Raw genomic sequence first — 24,474 nt, 5'->3', positions numbered from 1 at the left:
TTCACACTTAGACACTGTTGAAAAGAGAAAGCCAGTCTTGAAATAGGCAAGAGAGAAACAGCTTGTTACATACCAGAGAACCAGAAGAAGATGAAGAATAGTCACAAGTTAGAAGTAACCTATTTTCACTGTTGGATTAATTAAGGAACAAGAAGTTATATATACATATAATACAATATTATTCAATCTTAAAAAGGAAGGAAATTCTGACACATGCTACAACATGAATGACCATTTAAGATATACTCAGTGAACTATGCCAGTCACAAAAAGACAAACATTTTATGATTCCACTTATATGAGGTATCTAGAGTAGTCAGATTTAGAGATAGAAAGTAAAATGGTGGTTTCCAGGGGATGAGGGGAGGGTGGAATGGGAAGTTACTGTTTAATAGCTATAACATTCAAGTTGGGAAGAAGAAAGTTCTAGAGGTGGGTAGTGGTGGTTATGCAGCAAAATCTGAATGTACTTAATGCTGCTCAACTGTATACTTAAATTCTTAACATGGTAAATATTGTTATATGTCTCTTACCACAAGAAAAACAAAAAGGAAGACAAGGTATGGGACCTCCAGAGTAAAGAGGGTAGGGCAAACCCTATACTGAGCAAAATTATAACTTAACTACTGAAAATTATTTTTCAAATCATTTTACCTTCAGGCATACCACAGCCTAGAAGACAAGGACTCCTTCTCCTCCTAGATCCCATTCTTAAGTTATAGTTTCACCCTGGAATAGGATTACTCCCAGTTCTTATCAACCCCAGCCCTGTGTCCCAGTAGGTGTGGTAAAGAGGCTTATTTAACCAGCCTCCAGTCATGGCAGAAGCTCTAATCCAGGGGCAGCATGCCAATGATACTTGGGTCCCTGATCATTCCCACTGAGCTCATGTGTCAGAAGGAGTTTCCATACTGGGAGGGTCAAGCAAAAAGACGAGGGGCTGCCAACCCATCACCCCATCCTCAGTACCCACTTTCAGAATGCCACTTGTCACTCTAAGAAAAGCAGCCCCAGATCTGGTCCAGTGTCTAGGAGCTCTTCTTAGGGGAAAAAGCAGGCCATAAGAATGAGGAGCTCTATACTTCTACCTAAAGTGACTGCCTTTATTTGGAACACAGTTGATGCTAAGGAATTAACATGAGGCTGGTCACTCCATGATACAAGCAGAATGACAGAGCATCTAGAAGTTTTATAGAGGGAATCAGGGAAATAAACAACCAAGAAGAGCCATCCTAGAGCTCCCCTGGTGACTCAGTGGTCAAGAATCTGCCTGCCAGTGTAGGAGACATGGATTTGATCCCTGATCTGGGAAGATCCCATGTGGTCCCAACTTTTGAGCCTGTGCTCTAGAGTCCAGGAGCCACAACTACTGTGTGGATCACAACAAAATGTGGAAATTTCTTAAAGAGATGGGGCTACCAAACCACCTTACTGCCTCCTGAGAAACCTGTATGCAGGTCAAGAAGCAACAGTTAGAACTGGACATGAAAACAATGGACTGGTTCAAAATTGGGAAAGAGTACTTCAAGGCTATATATTGTCACCCTGCTTATTTAACTTATGTGCAGAGTACATCATGTGAAATGCTGGGCTGGATGAAGCACAAGCTGGAATCAAGATTGCCAGGAGAAATATCAATAACCTCAGATATGCAGATGACACCACCCTTATGGCAGAAAGTGAAGAGCAACTAAAGAGCCTCTTGATGAAGGTGAAAGAGGAGAGTGAAAAAGCTGGCTTAAAACTCAGCATTCAAAAAACTAAAGATCATGGCATCTGGTCCCATCACTTCATGGCAAATAGATGGGGAAACAATGGAAACAGTGACAGACTTTATTTTCTTGGGCTCCAAAATCACTGTGTACAGTGACTGCAGCCATGAAATTAAAAGACGCTTGCTCCTTGGAAGGAAAGCTAGGATAACCTAGACAGCATATTAAAAAGCAGAGACATCATTTACTTTGCTGACAAAGGTCCCTGTCGTAAAGCTATGGTTTTTCCAGTAGTCATGTACGGATGTGAGTAGTTGGACCATAAAGAAGGCTGAGCACCAAAGAATTGATGCTTTCCAACTGTGGTGCTAGAGAAGACTCTTGAGAGTCCCTTGGACTGCAAGGAGATCAAACCAGTCATTCCTAAAGGAAATCAACTCTGAATATTCATTGGAAGGACTGATGCTGAAGCTCCAATACTTTGGCCACCTGATACAAAAAAATGGATTCATTGGAAAAGATCCTTATGCTGGGAAAGATCAAGAACAGGAGGAGAAGAGAGTGGCAGAGGATGAGATGGTTGGATAGCATCACTGACACAGTGGACATTAGCAAACTCCAGGAGATAGTGAAGGACAGGGAACCCTGGCATGCTGTAGTCCATGGGGTCACAGAGAGTTGGACATGACTGAGCGACTGAACAACAATGACAACAGTTAAATAAGTGGGAAAACATCCCTTGTTCATGTATAAGAAGATACAAGATTTTTAAGATGGCAGTAGTCCCCAAGTTTGACTACATATTTACCATAATCCAAAATCCCAGATGGCTTCTTTGCAGAAATTAACAAACTGACACTAAAATTAATGTGTAAATGCAGTGGGCTCAGAGTAGCCAAAACAGTCTTGGGAAAAAAGGCATAATTGTAGATTTACACTTCTTAATTTAAAAATGTAGTACAAAACTACAGTAATTGAGGCAGTAGTATAAGGGTAGGCATATAAATGATGAAGTACATTTGAGTGCCCAGAAATAAACCCTTCCATTTATGGTCAATTGATTTTTGGCAAATGTACCACAATAATTCAGTGGGGAAAGATAGTCATTTTAGCAAATAGTTTTGTGATAACTGGATATTCATATGCAAAAGAGTGAAGTTGGCTCTCCACCTCACATAATATACAAAAATTAACTCAAAATGTATCATAAGCCTATATGTAAAAGCCTAAATTATAAAACTTTTAGAAGACAACACATGTAAATCTTCATGATCTCAGATTAGGCAATGATTTCTTAGATATAGTGCCAGAAGTGTGACAGAAAGAGAAGTACATAAATTGGACTAGATCAAAACTAAAAGCTTAATTCACAGCAAACATTATTTTCAATGGTGAAAAACTGGAAGTATTTCCTCTAAGACCAGGAACAAGACAAGGGCCCAGTCTCACCACTATTATTCAGTATAGTTTTGGAAGACCTTGCCATGGCAATTAGACAAGTAAAAGAAACACAAGGAATCCAGAAAGGAAAAGAAGTTAAAACTACTAGTGTTTGCAGATGACATGATACTATACATAGAAAATCCTAAAGATGCCACCAGAAAACTACTGGAGCTAATCAATGAATTTAGTAAAGTCACAGGATACAAAATTAATACACAGAAATCTCTTGCATTCCTATACACTAACAACAGAAAAAACTCAGAGAGATTAATGAAACAATCTCACTCACCATTGCACCCAAAAGAATAAAATACCTAGGAATAAACCTACTTAAGGAGACAAAAAATGTATGCAGAAAACTGTAAGACACTTATAAAAGAAATCAAAGACACAAATAGATTGAGAGATATACCATGTTCTTGGATTGGAAGAATCTATATTGTAAAAGTAACTGTAGTATCCAAAGCAATCTGCAGGTTCAGTGCATTCCATATCAAATTCCCAGTAACATTTTTCACAGACTAGAACAAAAAATTTTACAATTTGTATGGATATGCAAAAGACCCCAAATAGCTGAAGCAGTCTTGAAAAAGAAAATGGAAAGGAAGGAATTGGGCTCCGACTTCAGACTATACTACAAAGCTATGGTAATCAAAACACTATGGTACTGGCACAAAAACAGAAATATAGATCAATGGAACAGGATATAAAGGCTGGAGATAAACCCACACACCTATGGTCAACTTAACTTTGACAACAGAGACAAGAATATACAGTGGAGGAAGGATAGTCTCTTCAATAAGTGATTCTAGGAAAACTGGACAGCTACATGTTAAAGAATGAAATTAGAACACTTCTTAGATCATACACAAAAATAAATTCAAAATGGGTTAAAGACTAAAATGTTACACCGAATACTGTAAAGCTAGAGGAGAACATAGGCAGAACACTCTTTGACATAAATCACAGCAAGATCCTTTTTGACCCACCTCCTAGAGTAATGGAAATAAAAACAAAATAAACAAATGGGACCTAATTAAACTTAAAACTTTTGCACAGCAAAGGAAACTGTAAACAAGATGAAAAGACAACCCTTAGAATGGGATGAAATAATTGCAAACAAAACAACTGACAAAGGATTAACTTCCAAAATGTATAAGCAGCTCATGCAGCTCAATATTAAAAAAAAAAAAAAAAAAGCCCAATCAAAAAGTGGGCAGAAGACCTAAACAGACATTTCTCCAAAGAAGACATACAGATGGCCAACAAACACATGAAAAGATGTTCAACATTGCTCATTATCAGAGAAATGCAAATCAAAACTACAATGAAGTATCACCTCACACCAGTCAGAATGGCCATCATCAAAAATCTACAAACAATAAATGCTAGAGGATGTGGAGAAAAGGGAACCCTCTTGCACTGTTGGTGGAAATATAAATTGATGCAACCACTATGGAGAACAGTATGAAGGAAAGTAGGAATAAAATTACCATATGACACAGCAGTCCCACTACTGGGCATATACCCTGAGAAAACCACAATTCAAAAGACCACATGTACCCCAGTGTTCATTGCAGCACTATTTATAGTAGTCAGGACATGGAAGCAACCTAGATGTCCATCAACAGATGAATGGATAAAGAAGTTGTGGTACATATATACAATGGAATATTACTCAGCCTTAAAAAGGAATGAAATTGGGTCATTTGTAGAGATGTGGATGGACCTAGACTGTCATACAGAATGAAGTAAGTCAGAGAAAAACAAATATTGTATATTAACACATATATATGAAATCTAGAAAATGGTACAGATGAACCTATTTGCAGGGCAGGAATAGAGACACAGATGTAGAGAACAGACTTATGGACACAGTAGGGGAAGTGGAGGTGGGAGATGAATTGAGAGAATAGCATTGACATGAATGAATATGCATTGAATGAATGACATGCATGAATATGTATTGCCATGTGTAAAATAGATAGCTACAGGAAATAGCTGTATAGCACAAGGAGCCCAGCTCAGTGCTCTGTAATAACCTAGAGGAGTGGGATGCTGGGTGGTAGGGAGGGAGACTCACAAGGGAGGAGACATATGTGTACTTATAGCTGATTCATGTTGTTGTACAGTAGAAACTAACACAACATTGTAAAGCAATTATACTCCAGTTAGGAAATGTAAAAATTGTACTCCAATCAAAAAAAAAATTATACTAAAAAAAAAAACAAAACTAAAAGCTTGTATGGTAGGGACAATGCCACGAAGAAAAGTGAGAACCCAACTCACAGAATGGGATAAAATGCAAATCATATATCTGATAAGTGTCTAAAGTATCCAGAATGTATAAAGAATTCTTACAACTCAATAATGAAGGAGAGATAATTTGATTTAAAAATCAAATGGGCAAAAAAACTCAATTGACATTTCTCCAAAGTAGATATATAAATGGCCAATAAGCATATGAAAAGAGACTCAACATCACTAATCTTTAAGGAACTGCAAATCAAAAATACAATGAAATGCCAGTTTATACCCATTAGGGTGGCTAGAATAAAAAAGACAGACAACAAGTGTTGGTGAGGATGTGGAGAAATTGGAACACTGCTGGTAGGAACATAAAATGAAGACATATTCACACAGAAACATGTTCTTGAATATTTAGAATACCCAAGAAGTAGAAATAACTCAGATATCCATCAACTGATGAATGGGTTAACAAAATGTAGTATAGTCATACAATAGAATATTATTCAATTATAAAAATTTTATCTCAATAAAGCTGTAAAGTAGAAAGGAAAATGAAATAGATTCCCAGATAACCAAAGATTAAGAGAATTTATTGCTGTCAACTTGCCATGTAAGAAGTATTAAAAGCTGTCCTTCACATTGAAAGGAAATGACACCAAATGAATGAATAATAACCACCTGTAGTGGTAGTTACATAGGTATATGTAAAAAGTGGTATAAATATGTATTTTTGTCTTTTGTTCACTTAACCTATTTAAAAGACAACTGCATAAGTCAATAGTTATAAAATTATGTGTTAGTTTTTGAATAACAGCATAATACACACGACAATAACAACACAGTGGAGGGAGAAAAGGAGAGAACTGTATTAGAGTAGCATTTCTACCTTCTACTGGAATTACTTAGTACTAATTTGATGTGGTGTGTCAGTTAAGATGTATTTTGTAATCTACACGGCAACCATTATGAAAATAACTAAAATATAGTAAAAAAAAAAAAAACCAAAATAATTAAAATGCTATACTGGAGAGTATTTAATGCAGTAGAAGGCAGTAAAAGAACAAACAAAAAAGCAAAAAAGGTATGAAACCTATAAATCTAAACATATCAACAACTATATCAAATGTAACTGGACTGAACTTTCCTAGCAAAAGGCAGAGATTGTGAGATTCGATACAAAGCATGAGCTATCTATAGGAGATATACTTTGGATTCAAAGACACAAATAGGTTAAAAGACAAAGAATAGAAGAAAATATACCATGCAAGCAATAACCATATGAGATATAATAGCTGTACTAATATCAGACAAAATAGACTCTAAGACAAGTAATGTTCCAGTAGACAAATAAGAAAATTTTGTAGTAACAAAAGGGTCAGTTCATCAGGAAAATATAATAATTATAAACATATATTCCTAACAACAATGTCCCTAAATACATGAAGCAAAAACTGATAGAATTTAAGAATGAAATAGACACTTCAACAATGATAGTTGAAGGCTTCAATGCCCTACTCTCAATAATGGCTAGAACACCTAGACAAACAGCAAAAATATGGAAGATTCATGAAACATCATCAACCAACCTGACCTGACCTGATAAAAATGATGAATATAGATCCTTCACACTATACACAAAAATGGATCATAGACTAAAATGTGATAGTTAAAACTATCTAATTTACAGGAGAAATTTTTAATGATTTTGGGTTAGGCGAAGATTTCTTAGATACAATAGCCAAAGCAAAATCAACCTAAAAAAATAGATTTCATCCAAATACAAAATTTTTACACTTCAAAAGCCACCATTAAAAAACAGAAAAGACAAGCCACAGACTAGAGAAAATATTTACAAATCATGTATCTGATAAAGGGCTTATATCAGAATATATATAATGAACTCTTAAAACAGACAACTCAGTCTAAAAATGAATAAAAGATGTAAATAGACATTTCACCAGAGATGATATAGGGTTGTAATATAAGCACATGAAATGATTCTCATCTTCAGTAATCATTGAGGAGATGCAAATTTAAAACCATAATGAAACACCACTTCACTCAGCTGAAATGATTATAATAATTTAAAAAAAGACAATGACAAATGTAGGCCTGGCTGCAGAGAATTGGGATTCCTTCATACACTGATGGAAATTTAAAATGGTATAGCTACTTTGGACATTAGTTTGGCATTTTCTTAACAGGTTAAACATAAATATATAAATAGTCACTCAGTTGTATCCGACTCTTGTGACCCCATCGACTATAGCCCATCAGGCTCCCATATGGTATAGCTACTTTGGACATTAGTTTGGCATTTTCTTAACAGGTTAAACATAAATATATAAATAGTCACTCAGTTGTATCCGACTCTTGTGACCCCATGGACTATAGCCCATCAGGCTCCTCTGTCCATGGGATTCTCCAGGCAAGAATACTGGAGTGTGTTGCCATTCCCTTCTCCAGGGAATCTTCCCAACCCAGATATCGAACCTGGGTTATCTGCATTGGCAGGCAGATTCTTGACTGTCTGAGCCCCCAAGGAAGCCCATACAAATAACATATGACTCATTTATTTCACTCCTAGGTATCTGTTGAAAGAATAGGTCCACACAGACTTGCACATGAATGTTCAAAGAAATATTATTCATAATAATCAAAAAGTAGGAACAACTCAAGTATCTGTTAACTGGGAAGTGGATGTGATATGTCCATCAATAAAATATTACTCAGTAAAATAAAACTACTAATACATGCCAGAGCACTGAACCAACCTCAGAATCACTATGCTTCATGGCAATGAAAATAATCAAAGAAGGAACGTTCATGGACTTACCATTGTAAAGCTGTCAGTTCTCAAATTGATCTGTAGATTTAACACAATTCCTATGGGCTTAATGCAAGGTTTTTTATGAATGAAGACAAACTTATTCTAGAATTTATGTGTAAACTTATATAGGCCCTTACAATAGCTAAAACAATCTTGCAAAAAAGAAGTATAGGAATTACTCTACCTAATATTGTAGCCAAAATAATCAAAGACTGGAGTTACTTGCAAAGGGATAAGCACATAGGTCAATGGAACAAAATTTAGAACCTAGAAATGAACAAGACAAGTATACACAAAAGTGTAAAAACAATTCAGTGGAGAAAGAAGGGATAGCCTTTCAACAAATGGTGCTGGAACAATCGGACATCGATAGGCCAAAGAAACAAACGCTTCAATCTGAACCTCACACATTATACAAAAATTAACTCAACCCTGTCTAAAGAAGGCAACCTAGGAACTTGTTTAGAAAACTGGGAATTTTTGAAGAAAGCATTAACCATTCTGTCTCTAGACTGCTGTTCTAATCTACAGATCCCGGACTTGAGTTGTCACATTTCCTGCTTCCAGCCAACCCTGCTCGCTTCAGACTGGCCCCCCATAATCGTAATTGGCAAGAGCCAATTCCTTAATACATATCTTGTTGCTCCTGTTTGTCCTGAATTCAGTGGTTTCTGTGTACTGGTAGACTCCTTGGTTTGTCTCAAGGCTGAAGTCAAGGGGAAATTCTCTCAGCACCAAGGACCTCTCTGTTCAGTCCTGAATGGATTTTTCCCTCCAATTGCAGGGCCTGTGCCTATACTTGTGCCACTAAATGTATAAAGGTATATAGTTATACCACCTCCAGATTCTCATTGTTGAATATATTGTGCAGTGTTAAATACATTGCACCCTTAAAGCCATGTGTCCATTTTAAAAATCTGAAAAAAGGGCCGGCATATACTTGAGGTCAGTGTTTGGTGAATTTAATAAAATAAAAATGATCAGCACTTCTAGAAGTCTATCTTGAATGAATAATCAGAGATACAGATGAGATTTAAATATGTGAATATCTTCATAGTAATTTTATAATAAAAGAAAATGAATAGTATATTTCTAATATTATAAGAATATTTATATAAATTGATAAAACACATGAGGAACATGAAGTCATTTAAAATCATGTTTTTGACAAGTATTTAATGAATGAAAGGTTCTTATAATATTGAATGAAAAAAGCAAGATAGAATATTCTATATGTAGTATGAAAAAGAGAAAAAACTGAGATTTGAGATGCTAGGAAGAAAGAAGCCTAAACTTAACAGCAGTTATAAACATGAATGGTGCCTGTCTTCTCTACCATCTAGATGAAGTAACCAAAGGCAGAGATTCTTTTACTTTATTTCAGAACCTAGCTAGTATCTAGCCCATGGTAGGTTATACTTAGTTTATTAAGTGTCTGTGAAATGAGTAAATGAGCTTTTATCACTTAATAATGCTACTTTTATCTTCTAGATACATGGTTCAGTGGCCTGGCGGCCGAATCCTGCATCGCCATGAGCTAGACACCTTCCTGGCACAGGCAGTTTCTACTCAACTTTATGAACCAGATCAACTTCAAGAACTCAAGGTGATTTGAACTGTCCTCATTTATTTTATGAGCTCATAGCTCTATTTTAGATCTTTTTTTTCCTGCAGCTGGGAAGAAGAGTAAGTTCTGCAGGTAAATGTTTGATTTACTTTAGCCAAATATTTATGTCTATTAATAAACCCAACACTGCTTACATACTGATGGGTGAGAATGGGTAGAAAAAATGGTATTGTGTAAGACTGGTAAGTTGTGGCCCATAGATCACAGTAAGGTTTCCAACTCTTGCAGAAGATGCTACAGGGGACTTATCCTGGTGTTCCCTGTTTGTCTTTGAGTATAGGTCTACCTTCTCTCCCTGGTGGCTCAGTGGTAAAGAATTCACCTGCAGTGCAAGAGGTGCAGGGGACACAGGTTCGATCCTGGGCTGGGAAGATCCTCTGGAGGAGGAAATGGCAACCCACTCCAGTATTCTTGCCTGGAGAATTCCATGGACAGAGGAGCCCATGGGCTACAGTCCATCAGGTCGCAAAGAGTCAGACACAACTGAGCACGCACACAATCTGATACTTGATTTACAATATTACATTAGTTTCAGGTGTTAGCACAGTGATTTGGTATTTTTGAAGATTATATTACATTGTAGACTATTATAAGATAATGGATATAATTCCCTGTGCTACCCTCCTTTTTAAAAATAATACTTACTGAGTGTTAGAGGGAAGTCTAGACAAGCAAGAAGAAGCAAGTAAATCCAGCATAACTGAAGGCAATAGAATATAGTAGGTTAGAGAGTAGGCTCTGAAGCCAGGCTGCCTTGGCTTTGAATCTTAGCTCATTAGGTTGCTAACCTCCGTAGTTTCAGTTTCCTTACTTATAGTATTATAAGGATATTAAATAAAATAATCCATGCAAAACACTTAGAAGAATGCCTAGCATGTTCTAAGTATACAGTACTCAATTAGGTATTAATGCAGGATACTCCTCTTGTGACTTAAGTAGCTATGGTCCTTTGAGACCCTAGTATAAACTAGAAGAAAATCAAGTCTAGTAAGACTTAAAAATCTTGACATGAGATCAACTAAGGAAAGATGAAAACAGTCTTAGACAAACAGTGTTGGTTCCTTTCTACAGTAAATGTGATATTGCTTGGTACTAGAGCAGGTACTGACAACTCCACACCACACCTAGGAGGGGACCTGCATGTCTTAAAATTTTTTAGTAAATATTTTATCATATGGATGTATCATTTAATTATTCTTATTTTGGCCATTTGGTTTCCAGTTTTCACTTACTATATGTAATAATTAACATCTTTATATATTAGAGCCTTATTCACATCTCAACTTCCTTAGAATAGATTCCTTAAAGTAGAATCTCTGAGTCAACAAATGTGACCATTTTAAGGTTCATGATACATAAATACATACATATTTAATTTTAATATACATTGCTCATTAGTTTTATTTGAGTGTGCCATTTATTTCACCATATCCTCATCAGCATTGGATGTTCTTTTGATTTTTTGTCTTGTTTTAATTTTTTTTATTTGACAGGCAGAAAAATTGGTATCTCAAGTGGGTATCTTTTTAAGATTTGAAAGTTGATTTTTTTTTTTTTTGTAATGAGTATCTTCCAAACCATCTCAGGGATAGAAATGGATAGAGGCTGCTTATGTACTCAAATGTCCATATTGAAAAGTAACATGTTCTCATTTACCTGAAATAATCAGCAAAACAGGAATAAGAGCAAATGTAACCAATAACAGCAATTTCTTAATGGTAGTTTTTCCTCTGTGGTGGTTTCAGATTGAGAAACTGGATGCTCGAGGGATCCAGCTTGCTGCCCTCTTCATGAGCGGAGTTGATACAGCCCTGTTTGCCAATGATGCCTGTGGCCAGCCAGTTCCTTGGGAGCACTGCTGCCCCTGGATTTACTTCGATGGCAAGCTGTTCCAGAGCAAGCTAATTAAAGCAGGCCGGGAGAGAGTATCCCTAGTTGAGCTCTGCGATGGCCAGGTACCAGCATGTTGGGTAGCTACTAAGATCAACTGTCATCTGCTGTGAAAGTGAATGGCGGAAAAGGGTAAAGGAGCAGAGACACTGGGGAAGGAGGTAGCAGAAGTGGGAAAATGTGTCTGACCTTAACCTAACTTGGTCAAGGATGGTCCCAAAGGCCCAGGGTCTATGTACATGTTACAAAATCATGTTGGGAAGAGTTTTGGTGGTGGTTTTTTTTTTTTTAATAATGGGCTTCAAGTTTTCATATTCCCTTTTTTTTGCTCTGAGTTATTTTTTCCCCATGGAATGAATGCTCAGATATACTATATGCCTTTCCCCTCATTCTTAGAATTTCATTTCGCTTACTTACAAAAACTAAGTCATTTTTTCAAATGATATTTTTTTGTAAAGAAACTAGTTTGGAAATAGAAGAGGGTAGTAAAATAGATGGCAGAGTAAAAGCAGGGGATACTTTTTGCAATAAAGCCTTGGGAAAGATGAAAGAAGGCAAGGGAAAGGAGCCCTTACTTTCTTCTTTGTCCGTTTGTGGGGAATAAGCTGAGAGATTAGAGAAGAGGCCAGCAAACTACAGAAAGATTTTTTTTTAATTTGAATTTTTATTCCAATAAAACTTTTTGAAACATGGCCACATTCATTCATTCACATATTGTCCATGACTGCTTTCATACTACAATGGAGAGTCAGGTAGTTGTGACAGAAACAGTATGGCCTACAAAACCTATCTGGCCCTTTTCAGAACAAGTTTGCTGACCTCTTGACTAGAGGCATGGACTTCTCCTGGATAGAGGTTGTGGTCTCTGATCCTGAGTATGAGAGAGAAGGTTAAAAGGGTTTGTATGTGTCAAGTTTTGTTCTCTCTTTACGTAATTCTGTTACCTCCCGCTTAAAAAATAACCTAGCCTATTGCTGGCTATGTGATTGGCCATTACTAAATACTCATTGTTGTATTTGTCTTTCTTGACCTAATCATGGTGCTTCATAAGCACTTGGTCAGAACTTAATATGATGGTAGTTTGACATCATGCAAAGAGTGGGAGCTTTGGTGTCAGGCAGGCTTCCCTGAGTATATTACCTTGAGCCATTTAACTCCAGGCCATGATTCTGTTCGTGGGAATAGACTTGTGAGTTTGTACATAGACCACCCAATACTGTGCCTGAAACATAGGAGAAGTTTTAAAAATTGCAGCTGCTATTATTACTCTGTTCCTCATTTGAAGACTGACCTGGCAACCAAAGTGGAGAAGATGAGACAGAGCATACTTGAAGGAGTCAACATGAACCATCCACCACCGCCTTCTCTACTTCCATCACCTACCTTTGTGCCTCCCATGGTGCCCTCTCTCTACCCTGTTTCACTTTACCCCCGAGCCATGGGCCCAGTGCCACCTCCCCCTCAAGGAAGGAGCCGGGGATTTGCAGGTCAGTACCTAAAAATAAGGTGTTTGTCAGTGTCAATCTATTTCATAATAACCCATCCAGTAATTATTGCCAGTTACGGAATCAGCAGTTTCATATATATCTTATCTCATTTACCATCTGTGCTGTAGTGTGGTTTGAAGAGTAGCTTATTGAAATGGAGGGGTGTATCCTGGGGAAGAAAGCCCAGTGACTTCCCAGACTACTCTCCATGGAAGTGATTAGTCCCTAAGGTTTTGAATTATGAAGTAACTGATGTAGAAACCAAGAGTCACATTTTACTTTTGAGAACTGCAGTTCATGTGAACTGGGTCTTCATGGTTGCTGGTTAGCTCACTCATTCCCCATAGACAGGTGTACACAGGAGCTTGCAGGAAGAGCAGTGGGAAGTCAGTAAATGACTAGTGTCAGCAAACAACCATAGTTTGATATACCCATTTCCACTCTGAGAGTAGATCTAACACATTTCCAGAAGCATAGAGAGAAATAAGTCACAATCTGTACCCTCTAGGGGATTGCGTTTTAGTGAGGAAAGCAAATACATACACACACATGTGGATCCACATATACATATACTGGGTTAGCCAAAAAGTTCCTTCATTTTTAAAGTAAAAATAAAAGGGTCTTTCCATTTTCACCAAGAACTTTATTGAACAATGTATTTACTGTTTTGTTCCACTACCTTCTGCCATTTTTCAGGCAACTTCATAATTCCATCTTCCCAAAACTTTTTTTTTTTTTCTTTTTTTGCAAAGAATTGTTCCAGGTGCCTTTTATAGTCTTCCAGGGAATTGAAATTTTTTCCATTAAGAAAATTTTGTAAAGACTGAAATAAATGGAAATCTGAAGGTGCAATGTCTGGTGAATATGGTGGATGAATCAGAACTTCCCAGCCAAGCTGTAACAGTTTTTGCCTGGTCATCAAAGAAACATGTGGTCTTGCATTATCCTGATGGAAGATTATGCATTTTCTGTTGACTAATTCTGGATGCTTTTCATCAAGTGCTGCTTTCAGTTGGTCTAATTGGGAGCAGTACTTGTTGGAATTAATTGTTTGGTTTTCCAGAAGGAGCTCATAATAGAGGACTCCCTTCCAATCCCACCATATACACAACATCACCTTCTTTGATGAAGACCAGTCTTTGGTGTGGTTGGTGGTGGTTCATTTCACTTACTGCATGATCTCTTCCATTCCACAGTATTGTCCAGTATCCACTTTTAATTATCCATCACAATGAAACATTTTCATTATGTTTAAGTAGAGAATCATATGCAGAAATATGGTCAAGAAGGTTTTTTCCACTTAACTTATGTGGAACCCAAACATCAAAGCGATGAACATAACCAAGCTGGTGCAAATGATTTTCAACACTTGATTTGGATATTTTGAGTATGTCGGCTATCTCTCACATGGTGTAACATTGACTGTTCTCAATTAATGTCTCCGTTTGATCCCAATCAACTTCAAGTGGTCCACCTGACTCTGGCACATTGTTCAGTGAGAAATCTCTAGTACAAAACTTCTTAAACCACTTCTGATGTGTTCGATCAGTCACAGCACCTTCTCCATACACTGCACAAATCTTTTTTTTTTTTTTTTGCATTTCAGTTGTGTTTTTACCTTTCTTTTTTAAAAAAATGCACACTGATATGACAGCTGTCACAATACAATCTAACAAAATTGTTTCAAATGAAGTTAAAGACAACTAAGCACTACTAGAGCCATCTTACAGAAAAAAACAAACAAACCTTTTGACCAACCCAATATATACACACACATGTATGTATAAATTATGGTGATATCTGAACTGTGGCTTAATGACAAACAAACATTCTTGCTTAGGTAGGTCAGGTACTGATCCTGATAATTCAAACAACCTTTTTTCCTGGTGAAGCAGTATTTTAATGGGGACATTTTAACATGAAATGTCAAGATTCTGTGATTGGGTGAGAGTGGTATGGTTGAAGTGTTTGTTGTGTATTGCTCATCACTTTAAAAATAGTAAAGCTTGGAAGTCGAAATTTGTCTTAAATTAAGGGTCACAAAATTCAGCATGGATGTTTTAGTTCAAGGATGTGCCTAGGTGAGCAGTGTAAATGTCTGCTCAGTTAGTTCACTCAGGCAATGACTAGGTCTCACAAACCAGGGAGCCAACCCTTCATTCCATCCTTTGAACATGTTTTTACAGATGCCTGCTCTCATTCTTTACATGCTGATTTTATTGTGTCTCAGAAGATAGCTTTAATTAAGGCCAAGTTCTCAGAAGGTCCTCACCATTGTCCCAGCTCCCAGTGATAAAACCTAGTCTCCAATTACTGGTGGCCCCCAAATGCAAGTCTTTCTTGCCCTCTTAGGATTGGCTAGTCACCTAGTTCCTTAGACTCCCATTTTTATATAAATGAGGGGCTCTTTGCTAACAACCTGCTAAGTGAGTGAAGAGTTATTAATATTTGGGTTTTTTCCATAAAATAAAGTTAAAGGCTTACTAGCATTCTCTGTTTTATGAAAGCTTTCTTTTGTGCCAAATTGCAGACCTGTACTCTGTTTGTGAGTTCACACAGAGTTGGAATTTCCTGTTTTAAGATGATATCATGCTATCTTGTCTTTAATTGGTTCTGGTTTTCAACTGTTGCTATTCTTACTTTGTAATCATAAATCACTGTTAGTTTGTTGTTGTTGTTCAATCGCTAAGTTGTGTCCAGCTCTTTGCGACCCCATGAACTGCAGCACACCAGACTTCCCTGTCCTTCACTGTCTCCCAGAGTTTGCTCAGACTCATGTCCATTGAGTCAGTGATGCCATCCAACCATCTCATTCTGTCTCCCCTTCTCCTGCCCTCAATCTTTCCCAGCATCAGGGTCTTTTCCAATGAGTTGGCTCTTCGCATCAGGTGGCCAGAGTATTGGAGCTTCAGCATCAGTCTTTCCAATGAATATTCAGGACTGATTTCCTTTAGGATTAACTGGTTTGATCTCCTTGCTGTCCAAGAAGACCCTCAAGAGTCTTCTCCAGCACAATTCGAAAGCATCAATTCTTCATTAAACTGTTAGTTTAGTTTCATTATTTTTTGTTCTGTTTGGTTATTTGACTAATCCTCCAGTGTGTAGTGACATGCATTTGAATCAAAAGTAGTTTTGGTCTGTTACATGAGGATGTATAAATTCATGTATCAGTTCAGTTCAGTTCAGTTGCTCAGTCGTGTCCAACTGTTTGCCACCCCATGGACTGCAGCATGCCAAGCCTCTCTGTCCATCACCAACTCCCAGAGTTTACTCAAACTCATGTCCATTGAGTCAATGATGCCATCCAACCATCTCATCCTCTGTCGCCCCTTCTCCTCCTGCCTTCAGTCTTTCCCAGCATCAGGGTCTTTTCCAATGAGTTGGTTCTTTGCATCAGGTGGCCAAAGTATTGGAGTTTCAGCTTCAACATCAGTCCTTCTAATGAATATTCAGGACTGATTTCCTTTAAGATGGACTGGTTGGATCTCCTTGCAGTCCAAGGGACTCTCAAGAGTCTTCTCCAACACCACAGTTCAAAAGCATCAATTCTTCGGCGCTCAGCTTTCTTTATAGTCCAGCTCTCACATCCATACATGACTACTGGAAAAACCATAGCTTTGACTAGACGGACCTTTGTTGGCAAAGTAATGTCTCTGCTTTTTAATATGCTGTCTACATTGGTCATAACTTTTCTCCCAAGGAGTAAGCGTCTTTTAATTTCATGGCTGCAGTCACCATCTGCAGTGATTTTGGAGCCCCAAAAAATAAAGTCTGTCACTGTTTCCACTGTTTCTCCATCTATTTGCCATGAAGTGATGGGACTGGATGCCATGATCTTTGTTTTCTGAATGTTGAGCTTTAAGCCAACTTTTTCACTCTCCTCTTTCACTTTCATCAAGAGGCTCTTTAGTTCTTCTTCACTTTCTGCCATAAGGGTGGTGTCATCTGCATATCTGAGGTTGTTGATATTTCTCCCGGAAATACATGTGTACATGAAATAAATTCATTTCCTGCTTTAAAAAGGTAGTTTTGGCCTATAATTTTCCAATAGCTAGATCTTAAGACCTCATTCTCTCTCCACAAATATTGAATGCCTACAGTGTATAGGCTCTGTAGTTGAAAAATGAATCTGGCACACCCCACTTGCTAAAGTGGATGCATGTAGATTTTCAACCCCTTCTGAAATTTGCTTCCACCATGACCCTTTGTTGTTATCAGTCTTTTTATCATAGAGAAATGGAAAAATACATAGAGTAGGTGGGCTGTGGATCTTTCATTCCACCTCTTATCCTACCTTACACTTGCCATTCACTGCTGCCATTGTTCCTCTCTTTCTAGGACTCCATCCAATCCCACCCCAAGGAGGAAAACTGGAGATCGCTGGGATGGTTGTGGGCCAGTGGGCTGGCAGCAGATCCTCCAGGGGGCGAGGCTCCTTTGGCATGCAAGTGGTTTCTGTCGGTGGGCCAGGAAAGGGGTATGTATTTGAACAGGTTGGTATAAGCTAGTATCAATTAAGGTGCTCTTGGGAAAATGCCCAGCTGTTGAACTCTTTTATTAAGGTAAGCGGCATGAACTAACTTTGCATTTTTAAAGCCAGTTTTCAGTTGAGTTCAGTAAACATATAATAAATGCCCTGCCTTGAAACAGTTTTTGCCCTAGAGGAGGACTTGGGACATGGGACAATTCAGTATAATGTAGAAGTGACAGAGATTTACACTGGTAACACAGAGGAGAGGCATCTAACCTAAGAGGGTCAAACTTGCTAGTGGAGGTGAGTAGTTAATTAAGTGAAAATGGAAGTGTGGGCTTTATGTGTTCCTTATGATCACTTTCCCCCCCCCTTTCTAAAGGCATGGAAAAGAACAGACTGGTAGAGGAGCCAAAGGACACAAAAAAGGAAATAAACAAGTAAGTACCTTTTTGAGATGATCTACCTCTTCTTGTTTTTGTTTTTGTTTGCAAGAGATCAGATCCGGCATGGAAACCTGGGAGCTTTCATAGCTTCTCCCAGCATTTGATTTCATCTGCCTACTCTCTAGCAGTCTGTTGAGGGTTAACCTGCCCAGGCTGTTCCCACAGGGCTGCAGAGTGTTATCCTTTTCCCTGAGTGAGGCCACAAAATAGAAACCTGGTACTGTGTCCTAAAGACCTGCATTTAGCAAAGCATTACTACATGAACCATAAAGAGGCCAAAGTGAAATTAACAGTGGGATTCCAACAGCACACCTCAGTTTCTGTGGTGCTACCAGAGATGCTTAGAAAATTGGACTTTTGCCTTTACTGATGATGGAAAAGGAAGAGGCACTGCAATTCTGCTTATTCTTGATGGTTCAGAATGGTCTGAAACTCACTGGTCTTCAAATTCACTGGTCCCCCATCCCCTGTAAAGATCCAAAATCTTGTACTGGCTTCAGACTGCTGGGCTCCTCATAGCATAGTAACTATCATTTCTTAAGTGCCTGCTTTCTCCAAAGCCCTCTACTAGACATTTTACATGTGGTTTCTAATCCTCACAAAGGTCATTGATGAGACCATACTGCAAGGCAATTTTATCATCAGTCCTCAATTCCAGCTCAGCTCTCATATATACAGCCAGCCCTCATTGCATCCTTGTTACTCCCATTTTCTAATGTTTTCTCAAGGAATAAAAATTTGCTTTAGTGTTATTTTGAGTCCAACATGAAACTACAGTGATAAGTCCCCTACACAACGTATTTTGTAATGTACTCCAAAGCCGGAAAGCAGTGACTTTGGGTTTTTCCAAAGCTTCTCAGCTTTTTCCAGAAACTGCTCAGTAAGGGAAAAGGGATTGCACTGTTCAGGAAAACAGATCACTCAGGTAGCCTCCCATAAGGTAATACCCTATAAGATAGTCCTCTCATAAGGTTGGAGAAGGAATGGCAACCCACTCCAGTATTCTTGCCTGGAAAATCCCATGGACAGAGGAGCCTGGTGGGCTACAGTCCATAGGGTCACAAAGAGTCAAACACAACTGAACACACATACATATACATGAGGTAGTACAGCCTTGATGAATTCACCATGATTCAGGGACTGATCAGTAAACATGTATACAGCCTTAAAAACTTGATATCTAAAAAAAAAAAACTTGATATCTTTGGTACAATCATAGTGGATCCATCTTTCAGTGGTTGGCTCACATTAACCAACATCACAGAAATAGCTTTGTGGATATGGCTAAAGGAGTGGGGGAGGGGACGAGAAGGGAGAAGGTGAAAGGTAAAGTACTAATTTACAGTGGAAAGAAATAATTATCACAATATGTTGTATACTTTTCCCTAGTCCCTCTTATAAATACATGTGTTTATTATTTCCATTTTAAACAGGAGAAAACTGAGGCTCAGAAGAATGCAGCATCTTGCCCAAAATGACCATCAAGTTACTGTTAGAGTTGGCATTCCAGCTTGAGCTGACTGATTCCAAAACCCTGTACTATGCTAATTCTGATACAGTATAACAACTGTAATTGTTAGACAAGATTCAGACCTAGGCCTTGCCTGACTCTTGTATGCATGCTCACATGTCTAATCAGATCTTTATTTCTCTAAGAGCAAGCTGCCAAGGAGGCCATGGTATCAGAAGTTTGCCTGAGGCTGTGGAATCAGAACAGTAATATTAGCTAGCAATTATTGAGTTCTTACAGCATGCCGGACACCACCATGCTTTACATGGTGTGTGTCATTGAATCCTTATATGAACCTATGAAATAGATAATATTATTCTCTATGGTTTATGGATACTATTTGATATCTAGTTAATATATACTATTCAGTTCAGTCACTCAGTTGTGTCAGACTCTGCGACCCCATGGACTGCAGCATGCCAGGCTTCCCTGTCCATCACCAACTCCTGGAGCTTACTCAAACTCATGTCCATTGAGTCAGTGATACCATCCAACCATCTCATCCTCTGTCATATACTGTTATTCTCTTCTAGATGGGGAAACTAGGGGGGGAAAAGGGATAATAGATGATCTTAAATTCCTCTTAGCTAAGATTTCTTGGGGTACTGTTATCTACTCTAGAGATAGCCTGGCCAAGGAAATCCTTACATTGACTTTGTTTGTAGCTAAGGCATCTTCCCATCTGAGATAATTAATTGTTCCAGTTTATTAAATCTCCATTACAGTCCTATCTTCATGAGATTATTCCTAGGTCAGTGGAGTTTTGTGTATTCTCAAATTCTTCAGTCCTTTATTTGTTACATTTTTATTTCTTTGTTGACTCATATGGCGAATTCCTTCCATTACTAGTTTCATCTTATTTTCAGGTTCTTGAGAAGCACTTCACAGTAACCTCTATGTTGTATAGGTATTGGAGACAAATGACCTAGCTTTGAATCTGGCAGTGCCACTTACCAGTTTTGTAACTTTGGGCAAGTTACTTACCCTCTCTCTGCCCTAGTTCCCTCATCTATAAAAATGGAAGAATTGGCATCTACCTCAGTATTATTCTGAGTGTTAAATGAGATAATACATGTGAAGTATTTAACATAGAACCTGGTACATGGGAAGTGCTCAACAAAATTAGTAGTTATTATCTATAATGACCACATATTCAGTGGGCATTAGATTTCCATTATGTATTGCGTCAGTGGAAAGAACAATGTCTTTGGGATCAAACAGACTTGGATGCAAGTCTGAGCTTGTCAGTGACCTTGAGCAAGTCATTTTACTTTTTTGAGCCTCATTTGTCTTTCTTACCTGTGAAACCAGCATCAGAATACCTGGCATGCCCAACCACTTAATAATCAGAAACTCTTATTATTCCTAATAATACTCACTGGGAGCCAGTACTGCACTTCAAGGTCATGTAGTTCATGACAATAACATTTCAGGAGCAGTTACCATTGCTGAAATTAAAACCAAGTGATTGTTTTTAGTTATGAAAGATTCTGTGAAATATTGCACATAGATCTTATCATTTGTTTTCTTTTCCTTTTATTTACAAACCCAGCTGTCAATATTGGACAGCGTTGCATGGAAGTTAAGAGAATAAACTTGAGAGGCTGACTGACCTGGAGTGGAATCCTGGCCCCACTACTTTCTACTTGTATCTCCTTGAGCAAGTTACTTTAATCTTTTTGAGCCTCAGCTTCCTCATCTGTAAATGGGATGTCATAATATCTACCATATCAGGTCCCTTTTGGCATTTGAAAAAATACATTGTAAAACTTGGTAAATAGTAGCTGGGCCATTATTGTGTTGTTGTCATTGCCATTAGATTCGAGTTAGATCCTTTTGTTGTCACCCTAAGTTCTCCAGACAGTGTCAGAGTGTACTAGGTGCTAACAAACATTGGGCTTTCTGGTGTTTTTGAAGAACTGAAGCAGTTTCCACAGGCTAGCTTATCAACATGCTTGGGAAGGATCAGCCAATTTTGGGATTACCATTCCTACTGACTATCTCTGTTTTTGACAGAGCTTTTCAGATGGAGTTTCTAAATCCCTGGAGCCTCAACAAGGTCGGTCTCGCTCACAGGTAGATGGAAACAGTGGCACATTGATCAAGGAAGAGAAGAATGATCATCTTCCACCTCCATCACAGTGTGCCTTATCCAGAGACAGCAGTGTGTGTAATAACGGTAACCGGTACTTCCCCGGGAAGAATGGCGAGAAGAGCCGCTTACAAGAGCAAAAGCTAGGAACTGTGACACATCAGAAAGAGGAGTAACAAGCAAGAAGATGGCTTCAGCAGATCAGGAAGAGGGGAAAACCTATACTTCTCTGATTTTAGGCCTAAGTTAGAGGAAGACATGACATGCTTACCCTAGTTTTGTTCAGGATTTTGATGGGGGTGTTCTTTTGTATCCATCTTTTCCCCTTCCCTGTCTTTTTCTGGGCTTCCAGACTCAGCAGTCTGTTTCTAGAGAAGCTCTGATCAAATATGAATGGCAACAAGACTAGTTCCTATTCTCAAATTGAATATATAGTGCCAATATTCTCTTTACCTCCCCTGGGAGGCCATTAAGGCACAGACTATTGGGTATCATCACGTAAGGACCTACAGAAAAGGTCTAGCTTTGGTTTTCTGAGTCTTTATTATGATGTTCATTTACAAAACCCATGGGATGGTGGATACAGCTACCTATGGCTTCCTAACTTGGTTTTTTCTTTATGAACTGGTAGGGCCTTCGTATATAATCAGTATCCACATCCTTCTAACTCTTTTCCCCACTCACCTATGCCAGGGATTTATACTACCGCCTCTAGCTCTGGCCTGACAATCAGATAGGTAGATGTTTTCAGGGAAGTGAGGTAGTATTGGTTATTTTATTTTTTTTATTCTTTTTTTAATTTTATACACTTAAAATAACTACCAATGGCCTTTGTACTGGGGGATTCAAGTGAGTCGAAAAAGTACTGGGCAGATTTTTCCTGCCTCTGAACTAAAGCATTATTTGTAAAATAGAAGATGTGGTGCAGTTCACCCACTCCCTGCTTCCCACTCCCTGCAAGGGTGGGAATCAATGTAATGAAGTGATGTTCTAAAGGGAACTCAAAAGACTGTGTGTGTGTATGTGTGTGTGTGTGTCTGTGTCTGTGTGTGTGTGTGTGTGTCTGTGTGTGTGTGTGTGTCTGTGTATATATATGTTGTATATATATATTTATATACATGCACACACATACATGATGATGTCCCAGAAGATTTACTGAATTTCCCAGAAATGCTTCCACTGCTATGGAGTGGTGGGTTTCAGAAGACCACATTTTAAAAATCCTTACTAAGTCATAGCCCATCACAATTACGAGAAGATGGGCTTCTCTAAGCAGACAAAAAGTACTTTCCAGAGATTGCCTGTTCAGAACAACAAACAGTTGGGTTGTCACAAGCTTAATCTTGATCAGAGTCCTCACATCCCCTATCATAAAAACAGGAGGTTGGAGTAGGATTGGGAAGAGTTGGGCATTTTCTTATGAAGGAGCAGCCTGGTTGGGAAAGAGAAAGAGGATGGAAGGTAATTACCAGGGCTTGTAGCCAGTTTGGGGAAATCTCATCTGAAACTCTAGGATCAAACTGGCCTTAGGCTAGAATTGATTGCCATGAATCCCTGAAGGAGAGCAGGTAGAAAGTGTGAGGAAACCGACAATTTGATTTTACATGCCTAGATTGTTTCATTTATTCATTGACATTTTGACTACTGGATCTTTTCATTTGCTTTGCAAGGAAGACTTCAGAGGACTCTGGCCTGGGCCAACAGGGGTATTCTATGAAAAGTTCCCAGCCCCCAAGTAAGATCAGAATCTGCCCAGGACAAAGAATCTGTTCCTCTTTGCCAGAGATACTCTTGAAACAGCCTTGCACTTCCAGTTTCCCTCCTCAGCAGCCTAAGTATGAGGGACGGGAACAAGGCTTGCAACAGATTAGCATGTGTCTTCATTCAGGAATTGAGGCTTCTAGCCTCATACACCTCCTTTTTGGGCTTTATAATATTCTTGCCCAAGAAGTACCATTTCTACAGGAACACAACTGACTAGACTTCTAGCAGGGTCCTCTCTCTTTTTAAAAAACCTCACACACCTTAACCCAGAGCAGGTCCTTGGTGACATTTTTCCAGACAACCAGAAAGCTGTTTGCTTACTGCCCGCTTACAATGAGTGTATCATCATGAAAGATTGAAGATGCCTCAGACTGTTTTATCCTAGTCTGGCCCAGTTTAAGAGAACCCACAGTTTGCAGAGGTGGGGAGGTCTAGAATGCCTCTTCCCTTACCCAGATACTTCTTACATAAACCAGAGCAGGATGACAAGAATGCACACCCAGGCAAATGTAACCAATAATAAAGTGTACAAAAGCTTCCTCTATGGAATTGGCTCCCGTAGTTTTCCCCGCTCTTCTCCTAGCTGCCCAATCTTTTACAACGTCTTGACGGCTAGGACTTCTGTGTCCAGCAAGAGAAGGATTTAGTAGCGAACTTACATGACTTGGAAATTTTTTTCTGGAACCACAGAGGGAGGAATCCTTTGGAGCTCTAAAAGTAACCAGAATCATCGAGCTGTGTTAACTAGCTAGCTAGCTCCATTTTCTATTAGGAAGTACTTGGAGTTATATGGAAATGTATTTTCTTCAGTTGCAGTTTCTGTGAATCTTGAGTCTATTTGAAATGATCAAATGACAGTATTGTTAACTCTCACAGCATTAAGAAGATTTATTATTTAGTAGGCATTCACTGTGAGAAGTAAAACTACTGTTTGACAGGGATGATTCCAGTT

At 38.4% G+C, this 24,474-nt stretch overlaps 1 protein-coding gene across 1 annotated transcript in view; it reads left to right on the top strand.

The window, feature by feature from the left end:
• Positions 1-22,765, top strand: part of FAM120C (family with sequence similarity 120 member C) — a 128,099-nt gene extending 105,334 nt beyond the window's left edge. The window contains exons 16-21 of the mRNA XM_070462802.1: positions 9,727-9,841; positions 11,608-11,817; positions 13,038-13,239; positions 17,578-17,716; positions 18,093-18,150; positions 21,683-22,765. Coding sequence (XP_070318903.1) covers positions 9,727-9,841; positions 11,608-11,817; positions 13,038-13,239; positions 17,578-17,716; positions 18,093-18,150; positions 21,683-21,934 — 976 coding nt within the window. The 3' untranslated portion in view covers positions 21,935-22,765. The remainder of the gene's footprint in view (positions 1-9,726; positions 9,842-11,607; positions 11,818-13,037; positions 13,240-17,577; positions 17,717-18,092; positions 18,151-21,682) is intronic.
• The last annotated feature ends 1,709 nt before the right edge of the window (positions 22,766-24,474 follow it).

The sequence above is a fragment of the Odocoileus virginianus genome, unplaced genomic scaffold (assembly GCF_023699985.2).
Source record: "Odocoileus virginianus isolate 20LAN1187 ecotype Illinois unplaced genomic scaffold, Ovbor_1.2 Unplaced_Scaffold_14, whole genome shotgun sequence".
Taxonomy (NCBI): Eukaryota; Metazoa; Chordata; class Mammalia; order Artiodactyla; family Cervidae; genus Odocoileus; species Odocoileus virginianus.
Note: the sequence above shows the minus strand (reverse complement) of the source record. Positions and strands in the feature narration are given on the sequence as shown.